The 21,220-nt window shown below is 26.9% G+C and overlaps 1 protein-coding gene and 1 long non-coding RNA gene across 3 annotated transcripts; both read right to left on the bottom strand.

The window, feature by feature from the left end:
• Window positions 1-5,948: 5,948 nt before the first annotated feature.
• On the bottom strand, window positions 5,949-7,533 carry LOC145187777 (acyl-coenzyme A thioesterase 1-like). The gene has a single exon (XM_090077045.1). The coding sequence runs from the start codon at window positions 7,483-7,485 to the stop codon at window positions 6,187-6,189; it is 1,299 nt and encodes a 432-aa protein (XP_089933171.1). The 5' UTR covers window positions 7,486-7,533; the 3' UTR covers window positions 5,949-6,186.
• A 2,052-nt stretch (window positions 7,534-9,585) lies between these two features.
• Window positions 9,586-14,772, bottom strand: LOC149892852 (uncharacterized). 2 transcript variants are annotated; one of them, XR_016452422.1, is made up of 2 exons: window positions 14,560-14,772; window positions 9,586-11,689 (listed from the first exon to the last, which is right to left on the bottom strand). It is a non-coding gene; the product is annotated as an uncharacterized LOC149892852 (long non-coding RNA). The 2 variants fall into 2 exon arrangements; XR_016452323.1 differs by lacking the exon at window positions 14,560-14,772 and adding an exon at window positions 12,687-13,845.
• Between the last annotated feature and the right edge of the window lie 6,448 nt (window positions 14,773-21,220).

Here is a 21,220-nt window from a genome sequence, read left to right as displayed (position 1 = left end):
CTTTTACAGTGCTGCTTCTCTTTTGCGGTAAAAAGGACAATCCGCAATTTTTTCAAAATTTGAGTTAAAATTTTTGTGTGAGGTGCATACTCACTCAAAAATGATAATTGTAATATTTTCAAACAATCAAATATTATTTAGGGGTAGCATAGTTACGTAAATTGTGATATGAGAGATTTGGAGAGAGATAGAGATTAGAGCGACTGATGAGTACGGTCGTCTCTTTAGAAGAAGAGATTGAAAAGAGAAATTGAGGAGAAAAGAATTTTTAAGAGATTTAAAGTGGATTTTAAAGAAGAGAAAGACTTTTGTGATTAGAAGAGTACTTTGATAAACCAGCAGTTTAATAAGCAGTTTATTAAGCAGTTAAATAAAAGAAGAAGATTTTAATATTGATTGTTGGAGAATAACCAGAAGATTTAATTAAAGAAGAGATAATTGTAATAAAAGAAGATACAAAAGAAAGAGGAGTAATTGACATAAACAGTATTGAACACTGCAAGAAGCGTAAGAGAATATTATTTGTATTGAATAAAAGTTATAAGAATAAGAGTGCTACCATTACACATTAATAGAACATTTGTTGAGTTTTATTATGTTATAGAATATACTGAGGACGGCGATTATAAGCTTAGCCCTTTAGCTTTAACCTTGCCCATTCCTAACCAAACTATCCCCAAACCTCGCCCTTACCTAACCAAGTACTCCCCAGACCATCAACTTCGTTCCCAACCTCCATATACCTAATCCACACAACGCTATTCCTATTAAACCTTCCCCTTCCCCTTACTTTCATTAGCTAAACTAAATAACAAACATTAAATAAACATTAAAATTAAATTAAATAGCTAGAAAGAAACATATTAAAACGCCCCCTCACAATATCTTTCTCTTTTCATGCTGTGACCATTTTTGGAAAGTGCAAATTTTTCAACATCAGATTTGTAACTTTCTTACAACTCTTTCAATACATTTTTTTATATAACAATTAAAACAATTAAAAGGTCCGAAAAAGTAATGGAGCCAAGCGCTATCTCTGAAATAGTCTGTAGTGTCCATTAGCTGCTGTATGTATCCCATCATCCATAACTATTTTTTTATAATTATCGAAACTCAGAGCCAACTTATTAACTTCCTTACTTAATATTTCGTACCTACGGCTACGAATCGGATTCATAGATCTCATTACATTTATCTTCTTAAACAAGCAATCTTGTTTACATTTCTTGTCTATTTTCCATCCTGCATTTTGATTGAATATACTTCAGACTTTATACAAACAGTAATTTTAATAATCTCACCTTTTCCTTCAGGTTTAAACATGCCTTAAACCTTGTTATAACATCTTGTATAATTCCACTTAAATGATTTGGTTTAAACTCACTCGTAAAAAAATTATCTTCAACATCTCGAGGAATATCTCTGTAATATACCTCAGTATCTATTTCGTAGATTAAACTGTCAGTATCTGTATACAATAGTTCTCCTTTATCTGCATGTTTACTCTTCATATAACCATAATGAAAGTCAAATATTGTATTTTTGCAATAATCAAGAATGCACATACCTGAGATTTCTGGATTGTTAAATACCAGCTTTGTATTTTTCATATGCATACAGGGTGACAGGAAAGTTCTGTCAGTACTTTACAACCACTTTATTTTTAATGTAATATACATAAACTACTGAAATTAGAGTAACAGATCAAGTAACATATGTAGTGCAAGTATACAAAGAATTATTCAAATCGGTCTCCTTTTCGGTCCACAGTCAATGATAATCGATGACGCCATGATTGTATGGCGGCACGAATTGTTTATATATAAAATTTTTCCTATGATGAATGAGTGGCCTCCGTCCTCTCCCGACCTGAATCCACTTGATTTTTACGTTTGGGGTATTTTGGAATCCAAGGTCAATGCTAAACAACATCACAACTTTGCCTCCATGAAACGAATGATGATCCGCGAATGGGAAATATTTCCTATGGAAACAATTCGCGCCGCCATACAATCATGTTGTCATCGATTATCATTGACAGCGGACCGAAAAGGAGACCGATATGAATAATTCTTGGTATACTTACGCTACTTATGTTACTTGATCTGTTACTGTAATTTCAGTAGTTTATGTATATTACATTAAAAATAAAGTGATTTTGAAGTACTGACAGAACTTTCCGGTCACCCTGTACTTATTTGATTTTTATCAATGATACTATAATGCTTGAAGTTTGGTTTCGCAGCTAGTTTCTTTTATTTAACTTTATTGTCAGTATTTAGTTATATATTACTTTAGCCGTGGGTTTTCATTAAATTTTATTCTTCTATGAATATGTCTCATGGTAAGCAACATATTTATTTATCTTGTTTAAATTAGGTACAAGTTTATCAACATCATCTATTCGAATTCTTTCAGAAGCTAGAAGGTAGCCATTATGTAAATTATGGAATTGATTTGGATAATCAAAATGTGATTCTAAGATACAAGCATTATTCTCCCATGAATAACTTAATTCATTTCTTCTATCATCTTCTCAAAACCATCTATAGGTAGAGGATTACTCATTTCCCTTTATTAGCATCTAGATACAATTTGATAGTTCATCTTAATTGTGTTAATCTCCCATATACTTGTTATTCATCTCCCATATACTTATTATTAGCTTTTGTAAACCTTTTAGAAGCTTCAGATATTCCACCTCTAATACCTTTTCAGACAAGAGAAACATTTTAGGATCTGTAAGTAGTTCTAGTTAACTGAAGAGCAATATCTCATGCTACTTCTGGAGCTGTGTATTACCATTCATGATCTAAGTTATATTCTTAAAAAATCTCTAAAGTTTTCCATAACATCACCCAAGAGAATATTATCTGAAAAGATGTAAATGTTATGATAGTCTCTAAGTATTTTACTTAGAAACTCTGAGCTAGATTTCAAAACTCTATGTAAAATTAAACAAAAAGTTATTATATTTGGTTTAAGTGTTGCATTTGTCAGATTAGCTTTTCAGAAACATAAAATGGTAAGAGACTATTGTCACTAAACTGGAGAATATAGGGGAGCAGCTCACAGCTTTAGAAACTTAAGTTTAAGGGCACCAAAATTTATTTCAGTTGCCTTTCACAATCTTATAGGATATGACTGCAACTTGTTCACACAAAATCTTAGTAAAACTAAATGTGATATTGTGGTGACTAGCTTGGTAAAATTAAAGGTGATATTTATGGCAGCTAGCTTGTAAAAAATCTTGATAAAAATATTTTTCAAATTACTGCAAGAGTCTGGTCAATTAGATCTACTTTTACGGAAAAGTGTATATCCATATAAATGCATGACAAGTATTGATAAATTAAATGATACTAAACAACCTTCAGAAGAAGCATTCTACTCAAGATTAACATGCACAAAACGTGAGGAAAGAGTTTCAAAGTGAAATAATTAGGGAATATCATAAGTCTCTAATGTCTAATATCTCTAATAACTTCAATCGATCCATCATCATAACCTTATGCATTGACTGATATTTTTGGGTTTTGCTTTTCAAACTTGTCTATGGATTTAATATTAACAGAATAATCTGTACCAGCCATATTTATTTTATTCGCATGGCTAATAAGAGTGGTATCAACACGTTCACTATAACAATCTTTAGGATATTTAGCTCTTAATACAGATCAAAGGAAACATTTTTCATCCTCATTCTAAATGTTAATTATAGCCTTTTTAGAATCTTTATCATCTTTAGACTCTCTTGTAAGAGTTAAATTATTTTTATTACCATATCAAACTTTATCATAATCTTTTTAAAATCCAAAGATGTGTCGCAAAAGTACTTTCAAACTAAATGTACCATTTGTAGCTGGAACTTAAGTAATAGAGGCTTATTTGACAGCGATGCTTTAATTACCTGCAATGGTTAATGATGCTGTATCTTTATCAAATTACTGATTTAATCCATGAGACTTTGAAAAGTAATTAATATATTTTAATAAACCAATCATGGTTGTACATCTACCAGGATGACTTACAGATTTAATCTCTTGACCTCTCATTTGATACTTGATATTACTAAAAAGATACATCAAACCATTATAAGTAAGAGTAGCATTATTTGCATTAGCATAATCAGTTTTAGATAATATATTATCTAAAACTGATTATGCTAATTATCAGTTTTAGAATATATACTTTCAAATATAAGATAACTCTCACTTGGATGAGTATACGTATTTTGTAACTCAATGTTTATGCTTATATCACCAGGACTATTTAGTTTTGTACCATTTCCTGATTCATACGAACTATATTCATAAAAGTGAATAATTTCATCTTTAAAAGGCCGTTTTGTTAAAATCTAAAATGTCCATTATGCTATGGCAAATATATACATATATATTTTTCAAACATATGGAAAAAATATTTAGAAATTATATGTTTGGAAAAAAATTTTTTCATTTCAGAGATTTACTACCCAAATCTGAGCAAACGGTATTTCTTCATTATTTATGTATATGCTACGAAGTCAGGATTTTTGCTATAGCATCAATAGATCTACTGCCAGCTTCAACTATAGCAGTCTTACCAACATCTAAAGCCTTTTTACAGAATCTGTTTTGCAGCATATTTACAAGCATCAAGGAATGTACCAGAAAAAATCTGCGCGTGTTCTGAAGTGGTTTTTACGGAAACCGCGCATCATTTTAATTAGCTAATTGTTTTAAAATGTCTTTATATTCAAAATTTAAACAACTTTGTTATTAAAACAATTAGTTTTAATTGAAATGTCATCAAATCAATATAAGAAACGAAAAAAAACTTTGCATTTTCTCTTTAAAAATCCTGGTGTATCAAACAAAACAATTACTAAAGAGCTGTAGATTGCTTTGAGAACAGTGCGGAGCGTTGTAAAACGATTTAAGGACACTGGTACAATCAAAAGAAAATCAGGAAGTGGAAGAAAAAATGTTTTGTTAGACGAGATCTTGGTAAAAAAGTGAAAGATGCTTTAGACAGAAAGTTGGAGATTTCTGTTCGAACTTTAGCGAATAAATTTAAGAAAAGTGCTTCCACTATACAAAGAGTAAGGAGAAATTGTGGCTATAAATCTTATAAAAAGAAAAAAAGTTCCTCGTTGTGAAGAAAAGCAAGAAAATGTCGCAATGTTGTCGATGTTCAAAGCTGCTCTATAAAAAATTACGTGCTAAAAGGTCTTGTTTGATTATTGACGATGAAACTTATTGTGCTGCATATTTCCGATCTCTTCCAGGACACCAATATTATTCAGCAATTAATCGCAAGAAACTGAATTCCGATTATAAATGCATTGGAATGCAAAAATTCGCTAAAGAATTCTTAGTTTCGCAAGCAATTTGTGAATGAAGTGAAAGAAGCTCTTGTTTTGTGACTAGGGGAACAATTAGCACCAAAATATACATAAAAGAATACCTCAAGAAACGTCTTTTGCCGATTTTAAGAACACACACGGGTAACCCGTTATTTTGGCCTGATTTAGCATCATGTCACTACTCTGGGACAACTTTAAACTGGCTTAGAGAATATAAAGTAGATTTCGTTGAAAAACACTGCAATCCACCAAGTTGTCCCGAACTACGTCCAATCAAAAGATATTGGGCTCTTGTTAAAAGAAAACTAAGGTTCAATGTAAAAGAAGCCAAAAACATTAAAGACTTCAAAAATAAATGGATTAAAGCTACCAAGAAAGTCCAGCCGAAGACTGTGCAAAAGCTGATGTTGAGTGTAAAACGCAAAGTGCGTGTGTTCTCACGTACTAAGCTTCACAAACTTTCTTAATTGAAATTTAATAATATTAAATATAAATAACATTGAATACCGAAATACAATATTTAAATAAATATCCTTTCTAATGTCCACGCCAATTTTTTCTGGTATATGTCTTAATATATATATTCAATAGAAAGTTGATAATTAATATATCTATATATTCCGACATTAAATGACCTTGTTAATAATATTATATCTGAAAGAAATAAAGTATAATCATAACACAACAATCTTAAAGTACAAAGCAAATAAACAACGCCAGCGTTATTAAAAACTTTCTTAAAACTCGAAAAAGTTAAGAGTATAAAATACGTGTTCAAATGAACAAAAAAAACCCTTAAGAAATCTGACATAAACAATAATAAAATATCAAAGCACAAGCTAAAGAGAACATTTAGGAAACTTCAAAGAGCAATTAAAAAACTCTATAACTTTTGTCCATGCTTTTATTTGCGACAGTGCATGTTCCTGAGTGCTTCGTCCACCATATTCAATATTATACTCTGGATAAGAAACAGAAGGAACACAAACACAAACTGGCATATAGGGAAGATCCACTAAATGACCCATTCCCTCATAAGTAACAACCTGAAACTTATTATTTGTTGTTAAACTCATCTTATACTTTAGAATTTTTTGATAATGATCAACATCTACAAGCTTATCATCCAGACCTAGAACAAATAGGATGTCAGCCTTTGATTTCTCAAAAGGAATCATTGATGGATCATTTAGAGGTATTCTTTTGTATCCAAAATTCATAAAAACTGTGTTATTTTTACTGAATACTAAATCGTCACTTTTAAACTCAAACTGAGGGAGAACAATTCCGTGATATGATGTTGTGCCACTAACACTATAGAGAGCTCCACTCATGCTAACAACTGATTTAACTTGAGGTAAAAAAGCAGCCATTGCCAAACCAATACTCCCACCTTTAGATATGCCATATACTCCAATTGAGTTTTTATCCACAATCGAAAGGTTTTGAAGGAAGACAACAGCCTCTTCAAAATATTCTATATCAACTTTATCGTAAACTTTTGGAAGATCGTCAACATTAAAATAGGCCAAAGCTAATGATACAAAGCCACTGTTTACAAGTATTGTTGATGCATCTTGAATTGGTAACTGTTTCTTTGTCCCACCATATATAGTAATGATGGCAGGAAATGGACCTTTTCCAGGAGGACAAAACAAAACTCCGCGAATTCTACCATTTCTTATGAACGTTCTGGAAACATCCTTAGCTATTATCAGCCGAGTAAATTTAGTTTTGCAAACCAAGTTATCTTCTACAAAATTACTTACATGGTTATTATAAACTTTAAACTCATACTCTAACGGAATACTTGGATCAGCACACTGCAGCCGATTAGGATTTCCAGGTTCGTTTTGCATTGACCAAAACAAACCCATTTGTTGAACACCTTGATATGTTCCTCCAATAGATTCTGTTTCACTTAAGTCAAAGGAGCCATTTTGAGAGGTGATTATATTAGCATATGAGAAAAAGGAAATGTTTTCTAACTTGCTGACAACTGAAGCAACAACTGTTACTGGAGATTGAGGCTTGAAACCATTTCCAAATATTCTTACTGGATTAATCAAGAGGGACTCATTAGGTTCCACAACAATTTGAGCTTGACCTAGGCCTTGGAGAGCTGGCCTTGACTCCATCTCATAGTTTTTATAAATAATAATAACTATAATTTTTCTAATTGTTCTAAAAACGTATGAAAAAACAAATAACCAAATACTGATTATACATACGCCAGGTTACAGGCATTAAAAATTGGACAATTTTTTAAATTCTAATTTCTGAAAAGAGTAAAAAACTTACAATAACGAAGAAAAAATTAGCAATCACCACAAATTTTCATATTAAATTGAATAATATTAGCTTAGCTTAGACATATTATTTTAAAAAAATCTTTTTTTTTTAAAGTAATATGTCTAAGCTTAGCTAATATTACATAAAAACTTTACGTAAGACAAATAATCATTTATTATACTATATAGCAAATCATAATTTTCAGTGTTAACTATTACAACAAAAACTTATTTCTAAGCCAAATAGGCAGTTGGATACTCCTCAGATAAGAGCTAAATTTAACAACAAAAGAAACTTTAATGATTGTTAAAAAATAACAATTAAGTCTTGATTTATATGGACGGATTGCTAAAAATAAAGCCACCCCTAAAGAAAAAAAATTTCAAAAAGAAAAACAGGCAAAGATAAATTGGAAGTAGTGATTTATTCTTCTTCTTATTATTATTATTGCTATTATTATTATTTATATTAAAATTATTATTTTAATTATTATTATCTTAACTATTATTATTTTAATTGTTATTACTATTATTATTACTATTATTATTACTATTATTATTACTGTTATTATTACTATTATTACTACTACTACTATTATTATTATTATTATTATTATTATTATCATTATTATTATTATTATTATTATTATTATTATTATTACTATTATTATTATTATTATTATTATTATTATTATTATTATTATTATTATTATTATTATTATTATTATTATTATTACTATTATTATTATTATTATTATTATTATTATTATTATTATTATTATTATTATTGTTATTATTATTATTATTATTACTATTATTATTATTATTATTATCATCATTAATGTTATTATTGTTGTTGTTATAGTTATTACTATTATTATTATAATTATCATTATTATTACTATCACCATTTATGCTATTGTAACAAATATAACAATACCTTTTTTAAATCAAAACAGTTTTTATATGTGGGTAGGAAAATTCAACTTTTTCCTATAAGCACTATGCTTTATTATCTTTTTTACCCAAAATTCTGCAGTAGTCCTGTCTTTTTCACTCTCTGTTTTTTGTAGCTTTATTTTGAACCTAATTATCTTTGTTATCTCTACTATCCCAGTAACCAAGAAAACAGGGATATTTTTTGATATCTCTGCTGATCTGACCATTTGAATTAGAGTACTTCTGCAGTGCTGCTTTTCAGTTTCATTAAAAAGGGACAAGCTATCTATTGCAGTCTTTAAGCTAACAATACAAATAACTATTTTGATATAAACCTTTCACTAAGACACTCAGAACTAATCAAAATCTCATCATTAGACGGTTTTTAAAAAATTTTCAGAAACTAAAAAACTCCAGGAACAAGAAAAACTGACATATGCACTTTTTCCTTGATACCATATCAGAAAGTACACTTTTCAGCAAGAAACTGTGGTAGCAGTTTTTAAGCATGGTTTGATAATAATTTGGTTTGATATAAATTACATTAAAAGAAAAATTTACATTTACATGAAACTTAGCTTTCACTGACTTATAGTAGAGCATCAATTTGTGAGTTAAGTTTTAGCGAGTTAACTTTACGCAAATTAAATGTCAATACCTATGTGATACCAGAGTAAATCTGAGAGAATATTTCAATACACAATAAGTACATTGAAGTACTGTCAATAAATATATATTTTCTCAATCTTATGAAAAATTCAATGTTCCAATTTTATACCAAAGCAATTCTGAAAAATTATTGGGATTAAACTGAGACAGAAGGACACTGAAGATGACCCATAGTTGTCAGCATTTTCTAAAAATACATTGAAATACTCTCAATATATATATAAAATATTCTCAATATACTCTTAAATTCGATAAAATTTGGATTGATCCAAATTTTCTTTTTGAAAATATTTGGATACCAAGAACGAAGGCTGCAGGAGAAGACCCACAGTTGTCCAATTTTTCTACTTTGAGCAAATAAAAGTTTGTGTTTGAAGACTTCAGTAGCCCCTAACTTTTATATACATACAATCAAATATTGGGTAAAAATATTAACGTACTATCAAACTTTCTTAACAGGAAATGAAAACGAAAGGTTCGTATTTTGGCATGAAAAAGGATATCACTCATCTTCATGGTTTGGTAAGCTACTCAGGTAAATTACTTGATTAGCAGCTTAAAAAAGGATGATTACATGAAACAAAATTCTAAACTTACCTTATGTCTAAAAGGACGTTTTCTATAAATTTTGAGAACAAATATATATTCTATCGTCTTAAAAATGATCTCATGATTATTTCGAAAACAATTGATGAAATTCGAAGGATATATCGAACTTTTCTTTCTTCGAATAGTAAAATTGTTCACTTGTTTATTACTAGGGTACGTCATTCTAAAAATGTTTTGTATAAATGTCATTTGGGGAGTGATTTTATTATGAGTTTGGGTAAGTTAAGCAATGTTCAACCAAAAAAAATGATTAAAAAAAATTTGTTTTTCGTGTAAAAATCAACTTGAAAAAATTAAAAAACGATAAAAACTATATCTTCACGATAAAAAGCTAACAAAACTTTACTATAGTGTTTTAACTTTTTAACTATCTAAGCCAAATAGATATGCATACATTAAAGCATCTCATGACAATTCTTGAATGTAAGAACGTGATTGAAGTTTTTATACTTTTTTTAACAGGAACTTTCAAACAAACAAAAAAATGCTTGTTTTCAATATCGTTAAAATCAAGAAACATATAAATAATTAACTTAATAAAAAATTTAAAACTCAATTCTTATCTGTCCATCTTTTCATCAAAAGTTGTAAGAGCGACCTTTTTAGGTTAACAAAAGAGTTTGATTCCGTTAACCAAAAAGTCAAAATGTAGTCATTGTGAATGTGGTTATACAAAGATCTAAGATGAAACATTTACAACCATTACTGTTCCTTTAGAAGATTTAGAAGAAAAGTTTTTGAGTAAATTATTTAGCAATATTTTAATCTATGCCTTTATCAATAGCATCTTTTACTACATCAATTAAGCAGACATCATACTCAACGCTGTTTAAGTAATCATTGATCTCTGTTAATTTCTAATCTTGAAACTGTTACAGGAGATTTAGACTTAAAACTACTTACTGGATTAATCAAGAGAGGCAGAACTTCCCACTGCAGCTCATTAGCTTTTGCTTGGTCTTCAAACTTTTGCTGGGTCTTCAACATATGATCTGGCGCTGTCATGGAACAAAAAATTCTTCGACTTGACAGAGATGGAAGAGATTTTACTTTCTCACTTTCAACCCAAAGCATTCATGGTCGACCTGAACGTGGTATTTCGATTTTCAGCTGCAAATTTTGTAAACTAGCCGTCAGGCTATGAATGTGCTCAAGGAGAAATTAGGGTATATTTTTAATTTAACTTATTCCCTGTAGAAAATTATTTTTGCATTTTTAAATCAATTTTTCTCAGTCCAAATCATCAAAAATAGTAAAGAAATTTTTGTCTTTTCTGAACTTTTAATTTAATTTATTCCCTGTATACAAATTGGTAATAAATGCTTTTAAGACCAAAAATGTTGCAAACAGAAAAAAAAGATACTAATTTTAATGCAACCCAATATTCAAATAAACCCAATAGAAAAACTCCAAAAGAGAATAGAATATCTCAATGATACAGAGCTAAAGTACAAAAAACAACAACAAAGAAATACAAAAAAAGGTACCTTCAAAAAAAGTGCAAAAAAGTCTTCAAAAGACATCACACCAACATTTCACAATCTGTTATGGAAAAACTATTCAACTGAAATAAATTTTAAATAAAAAAATTTTGTAAATAAAAAAATGGTGTAATTGTAAAGTTAGAGTATATTTTAGTCTCAGAGTTTTGAATGAGAAAAAATATTAAGCTTTAGAAGAGCTATCGAGTATAGTATATAAAAGTATTCTACAGTTATTTTATTGACTTTTATTGAATTTTTTAAAAATTATTCATTTATTCGTTGTTTTACTTAAAAACTGACTTTTCATCAACCTCTTCAATCATCTTTCATCAATCTCTTTGAGATCTAAGCTATAATAAATCAAGTTATGTCACCTTAATATCTTTAGAACAAACGCATAAAATGTGAACTCCTGCAGAATAACTTTTAACCTCCTTGCATGGAGAATTTTCATCTATCCATTTCAGCTTAGCTAATATTATTCAATTTAATATGAAAATTTGTGGTGATTGCTGATTTTTTCTTCGTTATTGTAAGTTTTTTACTCTTTTCAGAATTTAGAATTTAAAAAAATTGTCCAATGTCTAATGCCTGTAACCTGGCATATTGAATGTATATATAATCAGTGTTTGGTTATTTGTTTTTTCATACGTTTTTAGAACAATTAGAAAAATTATAGTTATTACTATTTATAAAAACTATGAGATGGAGTTAAGGCCAGCTCTCCAAGGCCTAGGTCAAGCTCAAATAGCTGTGGAACCTATTGAGTCTCTCTTGATTAATACAGTAAGAATATTTGGAAGTAGTTTTAAGTCTAAATCTCCTGTAATAGTTTCAAGGTTGGAAATTAACAAAAAAAATTTTTTTTTTTTCAGAATATAAAAATTTATATTTGAGTAGAACAGGAAGGTGTTACATTTTCTTTTTTTCCAAAAAACATCAATGTTAACTAAGTAAATGTGTTTTTAATTTAAATTAATTTAAATTTTTAATTTTTGTTGGTTCTAAAAAAATCAAAATATTTCAATTAGATTTTTTAATTTATTCCCTGTAGCCTACAGGGAATATATTTTTACAGTGTAGAAAATTATTTTTGCAGCTGTTTTTTTAAACTCATTTATTTGAAATAAGGATTTTAAAAGCAGGATGAACGGAAAAATGCGTCACTAGTTTAAATAACCACGATTAAAACAAGTTTCATTTTTAGTGTGAATGGGGTATAAGTCAAATGAAATTTAACTCGAACAACTTAAAGTCAAAACCTTATATGAACCAAAAACTTCAAAATATTAGTTGCCTAAAATCTTAATAAGCCGAATTAAAACTCGAAAAAAAAAGTCAACTCACAGGCAAATTTGAAGTAATAACAAGGTATGATGAATGTTAAACAAATTCAGCTGATGAAGTTGGTGATAGTTTGCTTATGGGACATTTATTTCTGTTACCATTTTTATGATAACGGTGCATTGTTGGAAATTTGTCGTCACGCAAACTTTTCCAGTTCCTTCACGTAGTTAAAAATTTTTACATTTTTATATGAAACAAAGTCATTGCAAAATTTGCTCTTTGCATTTCCGAAAATACGAGAAATAAAAACTACGCTATTTTTTTATTTTTTTTTTTATTTTTCTTTTTCTTTTTCACTTTAACTTTATGATATTTCATTTCAATTTAATTGTTGTCGTTCAAAATGCTACAGGAAAAACGAAACGTTTTATGTTATTGCATCATCAGCCCATAAAAAGTTTTACGCTCAGATTATTGGGCTAAATTTACTCTGGCTGAATTTTTTCTCTGTGGAAGTATGCTTTCCTGTTTTATTAATATTTATTTAATATTTAATTTAATTACTTTTTAGTTAATATTTTAAACATATTTAAATAACTTTTTTCCGAAGAAATTACAAAAGGACAAACTTTCGAAACAATACGGAAACTTGATATTTTGATCATTTTACTTTTTTTTTAAATACTCGCGAAATTGATACGCGCCAAAAAACAACGTATCGTATTAAGCTTAGCGATGCCCCGGATGTGCGTTTTCAAAAAACTATCACCAGAGGACTTTTAACTGCATTAAAAACTTTTTAAACGCAATAAAAACTTCAAACCTAGTACTTCACAACTAATGTTAAATTAATTTAAAGGAAAGTAACTGATAGACTGATAATCCTATAAAATTGCACAGAATTTATTTTATAAATATGAAAAGCAAGCAGAATTTGTATAAGCGAAAATCATGCTCATCATTTTGTAAAGGGAGGTTCCAAAAATAACTGCCTCCCAGGCTAAACAAACAAATGAACTAACATAACTGTAATACATAACTTTATTATGTAACTATAAATTACACACAGAAAGTTAAAACTAAAAAAAGCAGAGAGAATTAGTCGTAGATTTGTGATTTGTATTTTGTTAACCAAATTACTTGATTATACGACTTTTAAATATAGAGAAGGACAAAATATCAGACTTCTCAGGACAAAACCAGATTTACTGGTTTTATCCTGTAGAAGTCGGATAATTTAGAACCTGATAATATAAACGTACGTGTTTACATGATTTTTCTCGCACAAAAAAGTTCAAAACCGAAACTGAAAGTTATTATTCTTGTTATTATTATTCTTATTATTATTATTCTTATTATTCTTATTATTATTCTTCTTCTTCTTCTTCTTCTTCTTCTTCTTCTTCTTCTTATTATTATTTTTATTATTATTATTATTATTATTATTATTATTATTATTATTATTATTATTTTTATTATTATTATTATTATTATTATTATCATTATTATTATTATTATTATTATTATTATTATTATTATTATTATTATTATTATTATTATTATTATTATTATTATTATTAATATTATTATTATTATTATTATTATTATTATTATTATTATTATTATTATTATTATTATTATTATTATTATTATTATTATTATTATTATTATTATTATTATTATTATTATTATTATTGTTGTTATTATTATTATCATTATTATGATAATAATAACAATTGAAACTGAAGTTGTCAAACAACTTTGTCGTTGTTTAAAACTCGAAGGGGTGCGTAAGATGTAATTTTCTTTTATAGTCACGAAGGTAAATTGTAGTTTATTTATGATTTTAATTATGTGTTTATATTATAATTATAATTATGTATTTATATTGTAATCACGATCTTTAAAACTTTTTGGAAGATATTTTTGATACCTGGTCTATCAAACTTGCAAAGACTAAACTAACGTTTTCGTCTCAGTTCCCCCTGCTGTTCCAAGTTCACCCAGCTGCCCCAAGGATAATCAGTTGACTGTACTGAAAAAGTAAAATGCAATATGTGTAATCTTCAAGGCATTTTAAATCATATGTTTTTGACTTCATTACTCAGCTTTTTTTAAACGCAAATGTAAGAATATGAATTTTGTATTTAGCTTATTACCCAACATCAGCTAAAATAACAAAATTGCAAATATTATCAAATTTCATAATTAAACTGAAATGTGACATGAAGAAAAATAAATATTTATGTTTCTTAAAAAACATAAACATTGATCGAACGATAACTTCAAGTGTAAATATTGACAGCTGCATCAATTATCAATGTTTACTTGAAGAGTGCGCTCAAGTAAAGAAACCGTAAACATCCGCTTGAGATAGTTCGCATAGTTGCTTCGTTGTTAGATAAAATGGGATAAAGTAAAGATGCTAAAAGTAGAACCCAAAAAATTTGAAAGAAAAGTTCGAGAGGCAATCGAAATTCAGTTCAACAAATGCGGACCTAAAAATGGAAGTATGAATTTAGATGACGGTCAATATGTAAAAACGCAATTCTGGACGCCATACTTTTTATACCTACGTAATATCAAAGAAGCCCAATTAAAGCGAAGTTTAAAGAAGCCATTAAAAAGTGACATTACCGTTAAAGTTTGTTTGTAATTTAATTTAATTAATAATTTGTAATTAAAGCTGAAGATGCTAGTATCAATAATCTAGCGAAAATTTCTTAGATAAAATAAAAAATTAGTATTGAGAGAATTCGTATTTATTGAAGTTCATATATTAAATTTATTCAACTCTCATACAAGATGTCGTCATTTAAAATATATATATATATATATATATATATATATATATATATATATATATATATATATATATATATATATATATATATATATATATATATGATACTATAAACAATCAAATTTAACCTTCAAACTTAGCTCTACATTTTTTTAGAGATAAATCTCCTGTTCCTTTTTTGTCTTCCGTCTTTATAAAAAATTTGAGTTCTAGCGAGGATTGGAGTTGTTTATCAATTAGGCGGTGAGAATAAAAATGAGCGATCGCTTTTGCTATGTGTTTTCGGAGCAATTACTCCACTTTACGTAAAGTAATTGGTCCAACAACACATAGGAAAAGCAATTGCTCATTTTTATTCACACCGCCTATTATTTAAGTTTACAGGATGTTCAGTAGATTCTCTAAAATAATCTTTAGAAAGATTTATAGCAAACTCCCCAAAAATATCCCACATTTTTATTGTCTCTAGCTAAAGAAAACGATAACCAATTATTTCTTGTTTTATCTTTAAGTATCGCAAACCGACTTTCAAACCGATTTTGCTAAGTCATAAAATTATCTTAAAACAACAAGTTAATTCATGTCAAAAAGTTAATTCATGTCAAAAAGTTAATTTATGACAAAAAATTTTGAAATAACATTTTATTTGCACTCATTTTTTGAAATGGTAACTTTATGTAACAAATTAATACACTGATTTCTTTAATTATTACTTTTATTGTTACTTTTTATATCAAAACTATATATATATATATATATATATATATATATATATATATATATATATATATATATATATATATATATATATATATATATATATATATATATATATATATATATATATATATATATATATATATATATGTATATACATATATATATCGTTTGATGTAGTGTTGTATTGAAATAATACAATGCTCTTGTTCGTTGAAAAGTGATCGATGTTTAGGAAATTTATTTTGATTATATATAAATTTCAAAACAGAGCGATTTATAATTATAATTATATATATATATATATATATATATATATATCTATATATCTATATATATATATATATATATATATATATATATATATATATATATATATATATATATATATATATATATATATATATATATATATATGTATATGTATATCTTTCTTCCAACTTTTAAAATTGGAGATAGAACAAAATAATTCTAACCTCGCGATATATATATATATATATATATATATATATATATATATATATATATATATATATATATATGATTGCGAATATACTATATGTAAAAACTCATAAAGTAAATATTTAAAGACAAAAATGAATTTCATTTGTTAATTATTGTTTAATATTTTCCATAATTTTATATATCTTTTTTCATTATTAATTATAAAAATAAAAAAAAAAACCTACCGTAATTTTTTGCTATTTTTTCTTAAAGATGGCGTAAGAGAAGATAGGAAATATATTTGTTTAAATATAATTATAAAGGTAATTACGCAAGTTTAAAGGTTGGAATTGTCTTTTAAAAGACAAGCGAGGAATTTTGAAAAAATATTTTTAAATAAATAGCGTAAAAGTAGTAAAAACTTTGAATTGCTGATAAAAGATTTAATGAAAGGTAGTAAAATGTCGATTATAAAAGTTTGATTTGATTTTTTATTTTTGTCAAAACCTGTTCTATAAATTATAGTACAGGTTTTTTTTATGTTGTAGAATGTTTTATTATGATATTGAACAATTTTTTATTCTTAAATTATTATGTTACAACTATTTCTGAATCTACTAGTTTTCAGATGAATTATAAATACTTAGCTTGATATCATTAAATTTGTTCAAATTTTAATTTTTTGAATTTCCACAATAAAAGTTTGTATCCAATTATTTGAAATGTTCAAACAATGATGTAACATTTGTATTTGGGTATTCATTATTACAATTTTTCTTCTTTTAATCTCATTTTAAATTTTAAAGAGTTGTGCTACTATTTTATATTCCTTTAGTTGAATCCAAATTGATAGCTAAGTTAAGATTTTTTATAATAAATATGTCTAGTATTTTGTTTAGATGCAAGGAAATTACAAACAAATATGAAATTGGTAAGAGCCTAATGCTCATCCAATTAAATTTGCTATGATGTTATTTTGAATCTGATAGTTACTTACTCTGAGAAATATAGTATAATATTTTAAAATCAAGTTAGCTGTGGAAAATCAATTTCAATAAACTGTTTGCATTGCTTATACTTTGAAAAACAACATAAGTATATTATTAATAAGAAACATGAAGATTATTTTTCATATATCTTCACCGAGCATCTGCTATGCATTAAGTCTTAAAAAGAAATCAAATTATAAAGTAAGTAGAATAAAATTTATTTCAAAATTTTCATTTGTAAAAAGCATAGAGAATCTTCAACAAAAGCTCAAATAAACAATCAGATTGCAAATATTGGAAAGTTCTCTCCATTGGTATAAATAAATGCCAGCAAAAAGAGAATGCAAGTAATTTTTACACAGTTTTATTATTGTTTAGTTTCTTCTTGTATATCTATAGTATATACTATGCCTGTAATCATCTTGTATTTTCACATTTTTAGTATTTGTTTATTCATTTAGTTGTGTTTCAATTAAGATAACTTAGTAATTGAACTGAAAAAAAAAAAAACAATTAAAATTATTTTCCAAACTAAAGTTTAACATTAAAATTTCATTCTTGGAAAACCTGTAATATCTCATTTTTATTTTGAGATTTTATTTTAAGCTAGTTTTTATTTTATCCTAAATAACCATAGCTAATAAACATAAGCAAGTGTTTTTACTATCTTTCCAAAAATTGTTTTCAGCGCAATTATTACTAATAATTATTACTATATAGTAATATAAATTAGCTATGGTTATTTTGGATAAAATAAAAACTAGCTTAAAATAAAATAAAATATTTGATTATACTTTAAACTGTATGATTTTAACTATGATACAAACATTCAACTGTATGATTTTAACTATTATACAAATATTTAGCTGTATGATTTTAATTATGATACAAACATTCAACTGTATGATTTTAATTATTATAAAAATATTTAGCTGTATAATTTTAATTATGATAGAAACATTTAACTGTATGAGATTAATGAGCTAGCAAGTAAAAAACTTACTTTGAATAAATGTAGTTACCTTTTTGTTATTATTAAAAGTTTAGGTTTTCTCTTTTTTTTTTTTTTTTTTTTTTTTCAGTTTTTATTATCATCTTTTTATTGTCAAAACTACTAAAATTTAGGTTTATTTCAGAATAATAAAAATGAATAAACAAGAGAAAAATCAATACTTGAGGGAATGGCGGCAAAGTAATCGAGCCTTAAACAATCTTTTTGTAAATGAAGAAATCGACAGCTGATTGCATTTCAAATCCAATATTAATGAAGTGGAGAGTAGTATTGGTTTCCAAAACATTGAAATTGAGAACTATAATGATTTTTTGTGTGTGTTTGATCATAAAGATACTTCTGGAACTGAGAGCTCTGATCTAGACTCTGAGGTTCTTATGAGTGATGATAATGAAGATCTAAAAGATCTAAATTTTAACATCCCATTAACAGTATCCCATGTTGTATTTTAGAAGTCATCCTGCTAATTCACAAGTCTTCGATTGAAGCACAAATAAAAGATCAAATAGGAAGCATCTTAAAGTTCTCACCATTTATAAATGGAAGCAAAAAAAAAATTAATTGAGGAAGCAAGTGATTGTTTAACAGTTATTAATTTTGATTTTTTTGGTAAATTTATTAAATATGCTATATAATATACAAAAGAATACATAATACATCTTTAAATAAAGTCTTTAAAAACATTTATTGTATTTTTAGTTTGAGTATCCCCGGCACTGTTTTTCTAACGCCTTGTAAGGGATTAGAAACCCTTATATTAACGTAGAATATTGATTTTAATTGTGTTAAACATTTAATGTTAGTATATTAACATTAAAGGTATATATAAACCGTTTACATACGGCTATATTCATATAATGACCATGGCACGAAGCCATAGGCTTCGGCGGAGTTATATGAATATAACAGTATGTTAACATTAAATATTAAACACAATTACAATCAATATTTTACGTTAATATAAAACGCCAATATTTTTCCAACTTAAATTTACGTTAGTATAACGTTAATCTAACATTAGAATTTTACGTTTGTATAACGTTATTATCTAACGTAAATCTAACGTAAGAATTTTACGTTACAAAACCTTTCCATTTTGCCGAATCGGCAACGTTGTACTAACTGAAAATCTAACGTAATTACAACGTTAATACGTTGTGTGCCGGCTGGGAACCAGGTAATTTATCTTGGCTGGTTAAACAATTTTTAGATTTTTAGAGTGGTTTTAACTGTCTATATTGTTACAAGTTTAGTAGACGACCCTATTCCACTTTGAGAAATGACACAAGGACACTGAGCTGTTTTTGTTAAGATGAGCAAGACAATATCACTAAAAAGAGGAATTAACCCACAAACTTTAATTCTATGCATTGTTAAATCATCAGTAGTTTGAAAAGCCATTTTTACATAATCTTAGTTATGTAAACTATTGTTTAATTTATTCATAAAAATGTTGTATAATCAATTTCAATTTCAAAGTTCTTGAATATTTCTAGTATTATTGCTTTTTGTACCTTTTGCTTTGCTAACTGCAAAATTGAGGATAAAGCCTTTTCTTTTTCTGAAATATTATCATAATTTTCATTCATAAATTGTAACGTTAGTTCAAGTTTAAATGGATTTTGTAATGTAAGCTCAACTCTTTCCATAACATATGGTCTTATAAAAAGTTCGTTAAATTTTAATTTAATCAGCTTAACATCAAACCTGGATCCTTCAATAACTTGGTCGAATCGTTCACCATATAGAAACTTAATTTGTTTGTTATGTTCCTGATTTAAAAGATTTCCTAATTTATCAAACTCAAGAGAATGTGCGTTAAGCCTTAACAAATAAGCTTTCAATTGGTCGATATATTTTTTTTTTTCAATTGGTCACATATGTTTCAATTGGTCACATATGTTTCAATTGGTCACATATGTTTTCAATTGGTCATATATAATTGGTCGATATTCGTCATAACTATTCATATCATGAATTTAAATACTATTTTCAAGGAACTTAAATAATGTTTGTTCTGTTTTTTGTAATAAATATTGATCATAACACCCTTCTACAAGATTATATAGATGTGGTAAATAATAATTATCTCACTAAACCTTTTTCCTTTTATAGTTTTTAGCAGCCGAACTCGATCGGCAGAAAAATAGTGAAAAATGATTTTTTAGCAATTTTACATTACTTTAAATTGATGGAATTAGTGGACACCTCTACAACAGTGCTTCCGAAGCAGGAGGAAATTCCCTCCCCAGTAGGGAACTTCAACTTTTTAAAGGGGTAATGAAAATTGGTAAAACTACAGTAAATTTTTTAAAAAAATATATAAAAACACGGAATATTTTTCTTGTAACTTACAACTATAATGGAGAATGACATTTAAACTCTTCTAAAATAAGTTAAAAAGGGGATAATTTAAAATAAGTTGAAAATTGAATAAAAAAGCTTAGGAAACAACTCTCTATGGTAATGTGTTATGGTTTATTTTTTATTAAATTTATTATTATTGTAAATATTATTTATCAAACTTACAAATTCAACTTTTTTTTCAAACCAATAGCAAAAAAAGATTTCAAAAAAATTTGAATCAAAGTTTTTTAATTTTTTTTTTAATAAAACGGTTTTCATTTCA

The sequence above is a fragment of the Hydra viridissima genome, unplaced genomic scaffold (assembly GCF_058129835.1).
Source record: "Hydra viridissima isolate aposymbiotic clone 2 unplaced genomic scaffold, HvirCarnegie_v1 scaffold_1, whole genome shotgun sequence".
NCBI lineage: Eukaryota > Metazoa > Cnidaria > Hydrozoa > Anthoathecata > Hydridae > Hydra > Hydra viridissima.
The sequence above is the reverse complement of the archived record's forward strand: the minus strand, read 5'-3'. Positions and strand labels throughout refer to the sequence as shown.

Coding starts and splice junctions, on each gene's coding strand:
- LOC145187777 (XM_090077045.1), bottom strand. CDS start 7,485: ATGGAGTCAAGGCCAGCTCTCCAAGGCCTAGGTCAAGCTCAAATTGTT.